Source organism: Vidua macroura, chromosome 17 (assembly GCF_024509145.1).
Source record: "Vidua macroura isolate BioBank_ID:100142 chromosome 17, ASM2450914v1, whole genome shotgun sequence".
Classification (NCBI taxonomy): Eukaryota; Metazoa; Chordata; class Aves; order Passeriformes; family Viduidae; genus Vidua; species Vidua macroura.
Window position 1 is genome coordinate 9,946,834 of NC_071587.1, and position 13,562 is coordinate 9,960,395.

At 46.1% G+C, this 13,562-nt stretch overlaps 1 protein-coding gene across 1 annotated transcript in view; it reads right to left on the reverse strand.

Annotated features, from left to right (window-relative positions):
* Positions 1-746: 746 nt before the first annotated feature.
* Positions 747-13,562, reverse strand: part of NTSR1 (neurotensin receptor 1) — a 55,553-nt gene continuing 42,737 nt past the window's right edge. The window contains exons 3-4 of the mRNA XM_053993287.1: positions 7,873-7,963; positions 747-5,607 (exon numbers count right to left, since the gene is read on the reverse strand). Of these exons, the coding sequence (XP_053849262.1) occupies positions 5,358-5,607; positions 7,873-7,963 (341 nt within the window). The 3' untranslated portion in view covers positions 747-5,357. The remainder of the gene's footprint in view (positions 5,608-7,872; positions 7,964-13,562) is intronic.

Genomic DNA, 13,562 nt, shown 5'->3' on the forward strand with positions numbered 1-13,562 from the left:
ATAAATGCCAGGGAGGAAGAGGATCATGCTAAACATGGGAGGATAGGAGGGGAAATCTCACTGTTAAAACATAGTAAACCTGCTTCTTTTTCATCACTCTTTGGGGTGAGGGCTGACTCCTTCCATGTGGCCCCACAGCTCCCAGTACAATAAAGCCAAAACCTGCTCAGTTTTCTGGGCAAAGCTGCTGCAGAATAATGGCCAAGATACAACATCTGTCACATCTGCCCTGCAACAGGGAAAAGCAAGCAGGGAAGACAGGCGAGGCAGGAGCTCAGACCCCTGCAGTGCCCCTGGGATCTCAGCACTCAGAGCAGCTCAGTCTGCGAGCTCAGACCTCATTCCCGCACTTCAGGCTCCTGCACTCCACATGCTCCAAGTCCTGGCTGGGCTGGATGCTCACAATTGCTCCAGCAGAGCAGGACAGCACAGATCTGATGCTTTTCACAGATCTCAGGAAGGATTTTCAGGACAAACATCACTGATGGGAGTGTCCTTCAAACCTAACCAGTCCCTCTATTTGTTTGCTGAGCTGAAGTCAGAAGCAGCAGCTGATGTTTGGATGCTGTTTGAGCTGCAGAGTGCAGGGACAGGAGCTCTCAGGGCCCTTCTGCAGAGGAGCTGCAAATCCCAGTTCAAGGCCAGTGGGATTCCACCAGTTTAGACCCCAGCCAGGGTGCCTGTGCTGATAACCAGGCTGTGTGATAAAGGCACATCTGCCACTTCAAGCAAAAGCAGCCCAAGCCTTAAATTTGGATATTTATTTCTTAGGATCAATAAATGACAAAATAAAATACCATACAGTACAAAGGCTATATCAGGAATTAACCATTTCAGTACACTTTGATCAGTAAATACAGTATCAATAATAGCATGTTACATTGAAAGTATTTCCCATTGCCATACAGGAGGATTCCACACCCTCTTCTTTCCCTTTGTCACAGAAAATATCACAAAGTAGACACTGACACACTTTTAACATTCATTTTTTCCCCATTGAGCAACAGGCCACAAAAAATAAAGCACATCAACATATTGTATCTCAGAATAAAATAAAAATAAAAATAAAAAGATGCACTTCAAAAATATTTGCCACAAATACAATATGTGCAGGACTATCAGGTGGCACAGCTGGGGAAGGACTCTGGATCACAAAGCCAGGACACAGCATCATGAAATTTTGGATCAGCAATTTCTACTTTCGTACTAAGGAAATCCAGAGTGAGAACAGGAAGAGTGGTTGAGCTGGGATGTGAAGAACCAGACAGAGCTCCAGCAGACACAGCTTTGGTTAAAGAGTCACCAAAGAACACAGGCAGGAGGACACTGGACGGACATGGCTCCCACGGCCTGTGGGTGTTTGCTGCCCCTGCCCAAGGGCAGCAGCCGTGCAGCTGCACAGGTGGGGGGTTCAAACCTGCAGCACGAGCTGCCTGCAGCAGCAGCACACCCAGGCTGCTCCACTGAACGCTGGGTGCTGGAAATGCAAAGGTCCTGCTATTGACGTGTTCACAGCACGTGCCCTGCTAACCCTCCTCGCTGATTTTCCATTGAGTTTTCTCCTGAGAAGCTCTCTGAAGTGAGGTCTCATGCACCTTACAAAAAGAGACAAGCTCAGCAGAGCATTCCAGCACTGATGGACTGGCCCTGTGGTGAGACAGTCCTGTCTGGGGGAAATTTCTGGATAGCAAAATTACTTTTTAAACCTGATTTCACACTCTGCTAAACTGATGGCTCTGGCAAGGGCACTCTGAAGAGAAACAAAACCTCAAAATAACGTTTGAAGAGGTCACTTGACAGACTCTCTTCAGAATAAAATTTCTCAGAATCCATCTGGCAGCACTTCACATCTGCGGGTTCCACAGATTTTATTCTTTTTTTAGTCAAAACAAACAGTTCCAAACACAAGGAATTTGCATAGATGAGGAGAGGCCCCAACACTCGCCTCTGCTTCAGTGAAGAGTGCAGCCAAGGCAGGGACACAATGGATGGGATTTTCGTTCTGTCTAATGTCTAAAGCCATTCACACCAGATGAAATTTAAAAACCTTGTTGGGTTAGCAGTTCAGTCATTGTTAAAAGGCATCTAAAGAACAATTTCTCTGGTAAATATGGGGCAGTTTGTACCTTTTTCTTCTTTACTGTATCAGCTTTCCTTTACAAGGCTAGGTTGGACAGGGCTTGGAGCAACCTAGTCTAGGGAAAAGTGTCCCTGCCCATGGCAGGGGTTTGGAACTGGGTGGTCTTTAAGGTGCCTTCCAACCCAGACTGTCCAGTGATTCTCTGGAAATCATGAAACCATGGGGGGTTTGCAGTCAGCTATCCTCCCTTCATTGAGCTCAAGGGAACCACACCTCTAAGCTGAATATAGCAAAATTAGGTGAGGAGAGAAGAGAGGATGAAACCAGCTGTAACTTATACTGCTCAGCTCAAGGTTGTCAGATTTGGCCAGTGGAAGAGGTAGCTTTGAGCTGCAATCTCAAATTAAGGCCATGGGCCCAGGTCTGCTTTTCTGTTAAATGAGCTGTAGAAGTCAGCAAACCACTTGGGTAAATCCCCCAAATCCCCCCAGCTCTTCAGCACTTGAGTGGCCCAACAAACACTGTGGAAAGAGTTTATGATAAGTTCATTTTTACTCCAGTTTTTTCCCACTGTCATGTCAAACCAAAAATAAACCTGCCAGTTTCTCCGAGCTGTGATCAAATATTCTGTAAGCTGACAGTGTATCTCAGCAGTGAAAATCTAAACCAAGCATCTTATGTGAAAGAGCAATTTTTGTACAGTGTTTTCTAAGATAATCAAGCACATTTCAGCAGGTTGGTGTTGAACAAGTGTAGCAATAATGTTTAATATTTCAAAAGCAAATGAGACATGCAGGGCGTTAAATCGCAATGAAAGTCAAAGCAATGCAGTTACAGCTTCCCTGGGAGGTCTCAGAAAGCTCCTCCCGGCTGCTGACTGTATTTGGAGGTGAAGTAAAAAAATTTGGCTCATCCAGAAACATTTGAAGTGTCTTGCCCGGAAGGTCAATGTTAAATGTGTGACATCAAGACTCCTCTTTCTCTCAAGGCAGATCTTTCCCCTTTCCCATTCATGGTACCTGGATTTTGCCACTAGGCAGGATGAGCAGGTCTTCTTCTTCCAACCTGCCCAAGCCATTTCACACACACCATACATACAAAATACTTGCTGGTTTCTCACAGATTTCTGAAGAGATCAGTCTCCCTTATTCCTCTTTGTTTCAATTTATTTATTGGTGTGCCACTCCCTGTTTTCTTTGTCAAAGAGGAGTCAACAGTCCATGAGCAACAAAAGTGCTTGGTCAAATATAATCTCTGCTCTCTGCTTGGTGCAGCCAGGGCAAGAAATCACAAGAAGGCATGACAGAACAGAGCTTACAGTTTGGCTGAATCAGAAGGAGCTGAAGCCCCACTGACTTTTATTTTGAGCCCTTTCTTTTGCAGGGTTTCTGTACCAGGCATTAAAATCACCTCCCATCCCTGGCAGGTGTGGCTGATGGGCTGCCATGGTGGCCAGCTGGGTACAAGTTATAAATGCCCCGAAACTAGTCACTCAACACCAACAACTCACAGCAAATGTCCCCAAATGCGTGTTTCCTCTTTGTGCTGAGCCCAACAGGACCTAAACCACAAGTCCAGCGAGTTGGAGTGGATGATTCTTGTGAGTCCCTTCCAACCTGACCTGTTCTGTGATTCTATGATGCAACATCTCTAGCAGGAGATGTCACCAGTGGTTCTGGTCTCCATCACTGTGTGACCCTCACTTGGGCCAGCCCACACCTCCAGCACTGTGGCTTCACTTAGGGACCACATGTGCTCAGTAGCTGAAGCTGACGTGGGATGGGCAAAGCCCAGAAAGCCAAACTGAGCTGACTCTTCTACTTTGTCACCTTTCAGAGGCAAGTCCTGCTCTCCTGATGACATGTGGTGTGAAAGGGGACACCAGGTCACCACCAGCACAGGGTGATTGGTCAGTTCCAGGTTTGTGCAGGTCACCATCTGGGGAAAAAGCCCTTTAGTTTGTCCCACAGCCCTGTCACTTCGGTACTAAAGACTCTGGAGCAATTTGTTTTATCATATAAGGGGCTGTTACAGGTGGAACCATACGGGGCAAAAGCTCATGCTACCTCTCCTTATCAGCTAGGAAATTTCAAAGAGAATTTTCAGGTCTTGTTTCTGTTCCTCTGGCTTGTTAAAACAAAGTGGATTTAGAATGAAGACGCCCCAGTTTAGACTTTCTTATGATCTGCATTTGAACTATCTGAATATTGGCAGTGCAGATAGGTGTGCCAACAGTTCTGGTAGCAAAAAAGTAATGCAAGAAAAGGTAGAACAAGAGGACCTGCTGCCTACAACTGCTATATATGAGGTGTCAGCCTTGTGGAAATGGGAAGGAAACAAGTAAAACTGGAATAAGAATGGGAAAAATCTGAAGGTCCCACAGAACTGGGGCAGATTGCTCTTATCTCAGCAGCCTGGAGCCCTCATGAGCTCAGAGTTTTCTTATCTCTTAATGCAGGCCAGCAAACTGTTCTCCCTGGTAAAAAAATAGGATTTGGCTGTATGGCAAAAGGAAGATTTTCCATTTCTGTTCATTTTCAGCACTCCATCTGGGCACAGCCTCTGCATTCTTGACTTTGCCAGAGACTCTGCTGCTATCGGTGCAGTGGTACCAAAGCCAGGCACTGTGGATGCCCTAAAGCCAAAGGTGACCCCACTCCCCAGGCCACAGCCACCCCAGCCTAGGTAAGGCATCATCTGTTCTTATTTAATTTCAAGGAGCCAGAGCGGCTCTCTTGAGCACCTTGGTCATATTCCTCACAATGGAGATATATTTCTAAAATAACCACCTGGCTCCCTGAGTTTTCACTCCTCGTTCATTGAACATCCCACAGATGGGTATATCCATTCTTCAAGAACATCCCTTTCTGTTCAAAGCTTCTTTCTCCTCATCAAACTCTCTGCTTGGAGCCACCAGGAGACATGATCTCAAACCCTTGGATGTGGACACGGCATCTCTGCACTAAGAAAAGGATGAAATGCAGAACAGTTTTGCCTAAGTTGAACACATTTTGGCTTCCCAGTTAACACCACATCTGGATTTATGCCAGACTGAAGTTACAATACATGTAGACATTACTCACAAGAGGCAAGGCCAATGCTTGAAAATAACCTCAAAGTTACTGGCAGAACAAAGCCTATTTTTTCAAAAAAAAAAATGACTTTGCTAAACACATTTGTGTTACGTGAATTTGGAGACCATGCATGACAGTCACAGAGGCCTCTCTCAAGTTTTGACTCCACGATGAATTGTGTTCCTCCTCCTCCTCCTTTGGCTTCAGTACGTAGTTTCCCTTGTGACCTGGCTGGAAAATGTGTGGTTGCTGGAGATGCTGTTGGATTTCCTGGTGAAGGCCAGTCGTTTCTTCTTCTTCCTCCATGGCAGGCACAGGATGGTGAGTGTGGAGAGGAAGATCTGGCGGAAGTTTGCCGACACCAGGTTGTAGAGGATGGGGTTGATTGCTGAGCTGACGTAGAAGAGGACATTTGTCAGCATGTAGAAGTAGTGGTAGAAGTTGTAAAGGAAACTGGAAGAACAGATGAAAGACAAAATTCTGAGTGTGAAGAACTCAGAGTCACAAGGGTGAGAAAAACAGGAGCTGCTTTCCAGCTAACCTTTCTAGGCTGCAAACATGAGCTGACCAGAGGTGCCTGAGCCACCACAACCCATCTACATCTCCAACTGGAACTGGCCAAACATGGATCAGATGCCTTTGTGAAGATATTGTCCCACTCACCAGCAATTAGTCACTTATTAAGCCCTGGATCCAGACAAGATATTTACCTCATGCATTCATTTTTCTTCGGAAGTAGTCATTCTGGAAACTGAGAGGCCAGATGGAAATTCGTTTCTGTGTCACACATACACATTAGCTTGACTTTTTTGGCTGCAGTTCTGATCTACAGAGGTTGCAGAAGAGCCAAACTCCAGGAACAGATGCAGCTCTCTCCTCCCTCTGGCAGTGAGAGCAGCATCAGCTCATTCAATGGGTCCCTGGGTTGGGATTTGTCCATAATCTGGGACAGTATTTCCTGTTCTGGGGGCAAGCTGATGGCAGCGTGCTTCCAAAACACATCCTAACCACCACAATTTAATGTTTTCAACTAGAACTGGTTGCAAATGTTTTATTATCTTTTATGCTTTTGGATATATCTTTCCTTGGGCCAACTGAGAACAACAGCCCTAAGCTGGTAAAGCATTTATAAACACCACGGTCTCATTTTCAGGAAGATGTTCCTCAGAATCATTTATCTTGGTGAAAATTGCAGACCTTTTTTCTAGTCTGAGCAGTGTCTAACAAAAGATAAATAGAGGAATGCTGGACTACATTGCCCATCCCTCCACACCCCCTCAGCATTGCCAAGGACTGCATGGCCCTCCAGTTCTTACAAGCAGAGTTTCTCTGCGTAGTTGTGAAGAATTAATATCTGAAAATTTTCTCTTCTTCAGGGACAAGGCATGTGTGTTTATAAATGAACATGCCAAGCTGCTGCAAACTCTTGGTTAGCCACTAGACTGATAGTTCACTATCATTCTGAAAATTCAGTGTTTTCCTAAAATCACTCATGGTTTTAAAAAGAAGAAAAAAATATTATGTGCAATGCATAAATACCCACTAACTGCAGACAGATTTCTCTACCCCTCTTGCTCAAAGCAAATGCAGTCATTACATAATTGAACAGTGCCTTAAGTGCCTTTCATACAGGAAAGCAAAGGAGAAACAAGAGTTTGTCCCAGTGTGTGCCTAGAGCTCTGTTTTCATGACTGAAGATAGATTTTGGATTTTACTGTGACTGGATCCACAGTCCCATTCAGTAGACTGCTATATCCTAATTTATTACATTTTGTGTTTGGAGTTGATAGAATTTTAGGTTTTTATTGTTGTTCTGCTTTTTGGTATTGTAGATTTTTCTTTCCTTTCCCTTGAAAGAAACAGGCCCGGTCTCAGGGAGAACAGGGATGGAACACCATGGGAGGAGACACAAGAGAGCATCCCTTGGCATCTCAGGCTTCCTCGGTATGTGTCCCCAGACAGCATCAGCTCTTAATGACATATTTAAAAATAATAATTAGTTTGTTGGCTGCTTTGCTGAAGAACCTGGCCTGGTGCCTCAGAAAGGAGCAGGGGGTGCCTTTGCACATCTGTGAGCAGTGCACGTGTGTCCGTGCAATTATCCCGGAATTCTCTGACAATCTGGGCATTTCCTAATCAGCAGCAACTGCTGGCATTTCATTTCGATTCACTCTCTGCAAAAACCCAGGAAATAACCTGGCCCAGGCTCAGTAAGTAGCACAGCTATTCCCCCACCTGTGTCATCTCCCCTGTCAGAGAGGAGATGTGGCCTCGTGGAGCTAAATTGTGTGCTGACAGCAGCTGCTGCATCTTAGGGCTGGGGATCAATATCTCTGAAATCCACTCTGGATGTACCAACCCCCCTGTCCAAATGTCATTTCATCAAGGGCTGCCAGACTGAAGTCTGTGGTTGCAGCCCTCAGGAGGAGGAGGAAGAGAGGCTGATGATGCCTTTTGGTTCAAAATAATGCTTCCTGAGGGATTTGGGTAAAACAAAAACTCTTAATTTGTCTGGCAAACGCTGAGACATTCAAAAGAAAAATCCAACCAAAACAGCAATTAGGTTTTGAGGCTTGAACCCCTCGGTTGGAGAACACCTTTGTCCCCAGATCCCCACCTCCACCTCCACACCTGTGGGTGCCCTGGCATCCCCAGCCCCAGCCCGAGCCCCCAGCCTGTCCTGGCACAGGGGGGCCGTGTCCCCACGTTGTCACTCACTCTGTCCAGTGGCTGGAGGGGACATAGCAGAACATGAGGCGCCGTATGTGGTACGGGAGCCAGCAGACCACGAAGGCAATCACCACAGCACCTGCAAGGCAGGAAAAAAGCCTTAACTTTGTGAGCAATTCTCCATCAGGCTGAAAAAGGGACCTGTCTGCTTGGGTTTAATTGCTGTAACTGTTTTCCTGCAGCCCCACTTGTTCTTGTAGTGCTGTAGTGCAAAGAATTAATAACCCTGAGGGACAATCAACCTGCAAATGTCTGTAAAAACAAGGAAAACAGAAGTAATAGAGAGCAGCACTAAGCACTGGGCAGGGACATGAGGAACAGCAGAAGGTACAGATGAAGGACTGGCCATGCCTAGTGCACACACTGGCTCAAAGGGAACTCTGTTTGCATCTGTGTTTCACGCCCTTGTGGCACTGGGTATTTTGTCCATGGCATTCACAGCTGGTGTATGTTTTTCATCCAGGTAGACAGGGAGCCAGGGCCACTCTAATCCCATTAGTTTGTTATGTGGAGCCACTGGCCATGGGCCCCACAGTGCTGAGCATCATTAAATTGCTCTTTCTAGTGGCAGGGCTCATCCTTTTGTTCTACATTTGTGCCATAACTGAGATTACAACGTGTTTGGGTCTGGACTTTGTCGTAATAAAAATGTTCAATTAAAGGGTAAGCAGAGAAAGACACTATTGCTTTTTTCCTTTCCAGATTCTGAGGGATGCCAGACAATGGAAAATAAAATTCAACAACTCTGAGGCATAAAAGTTCTGTTGATAGAGTGCATTTATCAGTCTGGATTAAAAAGTAGATCTATCAGGCAATCAAGAGAAAGTTTTGTTTCCTTTTGTAATATATGTTTCAACTTCTCTATGGAACAGCAGTATTCTAGCAGAATCCTAGCAGGAAATAAAGAAATCTCAGTTAAAACATAACACAATAAAAGGCAAGAAGAAAATAAAGACTAAATAAAAAAATTAAGTTAATTTTTGGTCCCAAATTTGCTCTACAGACAAAAATGGACGCATCACTCATGTCCTTTGTGTGACCTGTAAGGGGGCTGGGAAGCAGCAAAGCTCTGCTCCAGAGTGAGGTACCACAAGTGCAATGTGGATTTGGCATGTGGAGCCAAAGGCTGGGGGCTTTTCTGCCTTGGGGTTGAAAATATTTATGTGGATATGTCCCAAACCCATCCCTGTGGGATGCTGTCATCCCACAGGGACGATGTTGTAGCTCTAGGAAATGTGTTTCTACTGGATAATGCAGTCCAGGAGGAATAAGTCTAGCTGTGGCTGCATCTCCCCATCACTGATGCTTAGCTAAGAGGCACAGGAGAGCAGAAATTAAATAATCCATGGTGTCCAGCTCCCTACTCACACCCTACTCCATGAGCTCCCTGTCTCATTAAACACCCAGCTAACAGTGGAGAAGGTTCTATTCCATGATGCATGACAGCATCTTCCAGGAATGCTGCAAAAGCCATTTATCCAATAAAGATTTAAGCAGCTGAAGGGACATGTTTTGGAAAGAAGGCTAGAGGGTCTGTTTTTATTCTCTTGTCCAAGTGAATTCATTTTTTCAAACTGTTTTTTGGCTGCTCTCTGTCCACAGTGATCACAGATGTAACTCATCACCAGCCTGCAGCCCTTCAGATGCCATCAAGTGAATGAATTTGACCTGTGTCTGATCCTCCCCTGAAGAGCTTTGATGGGACTTTGGCAGGAGAGCCCCTGCATGATGTGTGGCACAGGAGAGGTGGGGGCATCCCCTGGGAGCTCGGTGGGAGCGTGGCTGCCTGCCTTGCTCCTTCCCATTTCTGAGCACCTGCTTTGGGCCACCTCCAGAAATCCATTTCTCTGTTGGATGGGCCTCTGGGATGGAGCAGTCCCCCTGTGATTCTCCAGGAGATCCCTCCCAGGGGCTGCAGGAGAAGCAAAACTCTCCAGCCTCTCCTCCTGCATCCGTCGGCCTCGGGCCAAGGGGAACGAGCCAACATCACAGCTCCAGCCCATCTGCTCTCCCAGCCCCTGCACAGGATTAGCTGCATTTTCAGGCTGCAAAAGCAGCTTCCCAAATGGCTCCAAACACAGGTTCATTCAGGCACATCATAATTCCTGCAGAAACCTCCACACGCTGGCACTTCTCAGCTGCTCACCCCTGTGTGCGGCTCTTTAGGAACGGCAGGATCCGGATTCTTTCGACAGCCAATTATAAGAATCTCACACATCTGCTTGTTACATTTACCAACACGTTAAATGAAAGTGGTTTTCTCCTGGTAAATGATCTCTGCTTCTGCTGCTCAGGCACTGCTGTGCCAAATAATATGGATCTATAGTAACAAAAACACATATTGAGAGAAGTATCTGCTTAACATCAACAATTAAGTAATCTGTGATAATTCTGTAATATCACATGCAGTCACTCCGCAATTAAATCTCTATTAAACATGTGAAGTGCACTGGAAACACTTATGGCCTGATTTGGAAGTCCCAGCTGGGTGACACACTGTGCAGTTCTGTGCTGCACAGATTAGGAGATCCCGACCTGAATTTGTCACCCTTAATCCGTATGTTTTCATTTTCGCATACAAGGGATCAAGCAGATTTAGGATGGCAATCCTGCCCTCCTGAGTCCTTTCCCCTGGGAGGAATACGAAACACGAGACTGTGTTAACTTTCACCTAATACAGAATGAAAATTCCCCTTTCTCTCAGATACCTGGTTCCTTTTCCTGCTGTTTTGCTCTGCCTGTCAAAATGATTGAGCTGTAAAAGAAATCCTGGGCAAACCGTCTGCCAAAATGATTTTTTTATTGTTGTTATGAGCTCCTAGGATGTGTTCTTCATCATCAAAAGCTTGACACGTGTTCCTTTGGTGGAGCAATAAGGAGCAGGTCAGCCTGCTGGAGCTGAGCACTGCAGGGGAAGGGTTTGACTCAATATGTGATGGGATCACTGTCCAGGATGGTTTGTGAGGTTGGAGATTTCCTGCCTTTATTTTTTGAACTAAAAATAAACCAGACACATCCCTCACTTCTAATTAATTCAATAAGGTTCTAATAGGAGCAGTGCTGCTCTGGGAGCTTCTGATATTTCCCATAATTGAGCAAATGAGGTGCCAAACCTCCTCAAGGCTGGGGAGTGGATGTGGGACCCCAGCAAGGTGACCCCAGTGTGCCAGGGGTGGCAGGGAATGATCCTTCCACTAATGTATGCCCTCATTTCCCTTCTAAATCAAACTCCCAATTTAAATGTGTATTAAACCATGAATTATTACATCCTGTGCCTTTCTATTTTGTCTTATAATGGCTCTTTTCTCTGCCTGTTTGAACTGCATGCCAAGGAAGAAGGGGAGAGGAAGGAAGAGTGGCAGAGGACGAGTCCTGGTTTGTTTTTCCTTCAGGAAGTCCTGCAGAGAGAAACATCAATTCTGACTGACATCTTTTTCATTGTGAGGAGATTTAAACTGTGCCAGTCTCTACTCTCACACTAAACTGGACATGGCAGCAATCCTGGAAGTTAAATTCTGTTAAGTCACACTGGGTATTTTATTTTGCCTTGTGTGTATCCTGGGCTGAGGCTGGGAAACTGCCCAGCTCCAGGAGCTCCTCTGGGTTAGCATGTGCTCGGGGCAGGGCACCATGGTGGGAAGCCCGTGGTCTGGCTGGTTTGGCTGAGCTCAGGAGCGATGCTCAGGAGGGTTTCCAGCCCCCATGCCTTGGTGGGGCCATGTGAGGTTGGGAGTGACTCAGAGCCCCAGGACAGCGATGGCTGAGCAGCCACAGCCACTGACTCACCCGGGACTGCTGCGGCACAAAGCTCGGCTGGGCTGGTGTTCTCCTCCTCCTCCTCCTCATTTCATCTCCTCCAGCCCCTCTGGGATGCTGAGTCACAGCCCTGCAGCCCCGGGGTGGCCCTCAGTGAGGGTATCCCTCTGTCCTGTCCTCCTTTCTCTAGGAGAGGCAGAAAAGGGATGTTGCTCCTCCCTATAACCATCCCTGCTGCTGCCAAGGCCTCCAGAGAGGCTCAGATCTGTGTTCCTTTGACAGTTTTGTCCAGACTATTTCAGCCAATTTATTTCTTTTTCTCTGCATTTGAAGGGGAGCTGAGCCACATACAGATGTGGAACAGCACACAGGTGGAATTCCTGAGCAGAGGCAGGAGCTGTTTGGGGAGGCATTGGCCCCCCTGAACAACAACCCTCAGCCTTTTCTGTGTTCCAGACTCATCCCCAACGCTGCCCAAGGGGTGCACACCCACCAGCTGGCACTAATGAGGTGTACAAAAGGTTATCAGGCTTGTGTCAGGGTGGTTTTTGGAGAAACAATCCTTGTATATCCCAGCCCCTTGGGTTTTATATACTTATTTAGTTGATGCCATTACAAGAGAACCTCTCCAAAATTGCTGTTTGATGTGAGAGGTGGTGAAAGCTGGGCCAATGCAGGCACAGCTGGCATTGCCTCGTTAAACCTCGAGGTGCTGTTTATATTAACAAGATGTTCTACCTGACAGGCTGTTGGCAATATTTATATCAGCAGGCCCCAAAGTAGGGATTGCAAGAACCCAGTAAAATTAAAACTACTTATGCTGGTATTTGGGTCATAAGGCCGTGGAATGAAGGATTTCCATAAAAGTCAGTAACAATCAGCAGGGTCTGGGGACCACCAGCATGAACCAGGAGTACTCAGGAGAGCAAAGAAGAAACTGTGAGTAACAGTGAGCTTGAGAAATCCTCAGCTCCTTTAAACACCACTGAAAACACTCAACATTTGCTGGATACAATCCCCTGATTCTCCTGAACGTATGATTGAAAAAACTCTAAGTTCTTCTTTATTAGTGAAAGTGAGACAGCACAGTGAATGGAAAAACCTTTTGGCATTCAAAATCAACATATTTCACTCAGACTATATTCTCCAGTCCTGATTTTAATGGCTTCAGATGACAGACTTGAAAATAGATGTGAATTCCTGTCCCAACTCACGCCAGTGGTTAAATCATCCCCTGGCACCAGTTCTATCCATAAGGAGCAAGGCAGAAAATACAGATTAAAGCTGGCCCAAGAACAGGCACTAGCAAGCAGCACATCACTGGTACCCCACTGCATACTGGGGTCTCTTCCCAGGTTTCCTTCTAAGGTAATTTTTCTTTTGGAAATTAGAGAAGAGGTTGCTTGATTCCATTTAAACTTCATTCATGCCATTTCCCCTGGGGATGTCTGGATGTTTGGAAGAGAAGGAAGAAGAAAGGAAGAGAATTTCCCCTTTGAAAGGTAGAGAAGGGATCCTGTTTTATCCTCACCAGGTTCAAGTCTCTTTCTATTTGGTGAGATCAGGTGTAACCTGAACTGGCTTCCTCTGCAGCCCTTTCTTCTTTCCCCTCCAGTGTTGAGTTTCACATATCCTTTGTTCCTCCCAGAACAGTTTCTGCTCCTCAAAGGGACCCTGGAGCTGTAGTCACTGCATGCTTCTACAGTGACTAAAGCCCTGGCCAGACTTCATGTTCAGAATCACATTAGTTAACTTTTTAAACACTCACATTAACTCACGGCTTAACACCTGGAAAACCTGCTTGGCCAAAGCTGGAGTTTTCTGCAGAGATGCAGCCACAAGAACCTGCAATTCCTGCAGCAATGCTGTGCCAGGCCGAGCTGTGGTGCCAGCAAAGCGACACATCTTGGGAGAGGGGAAAA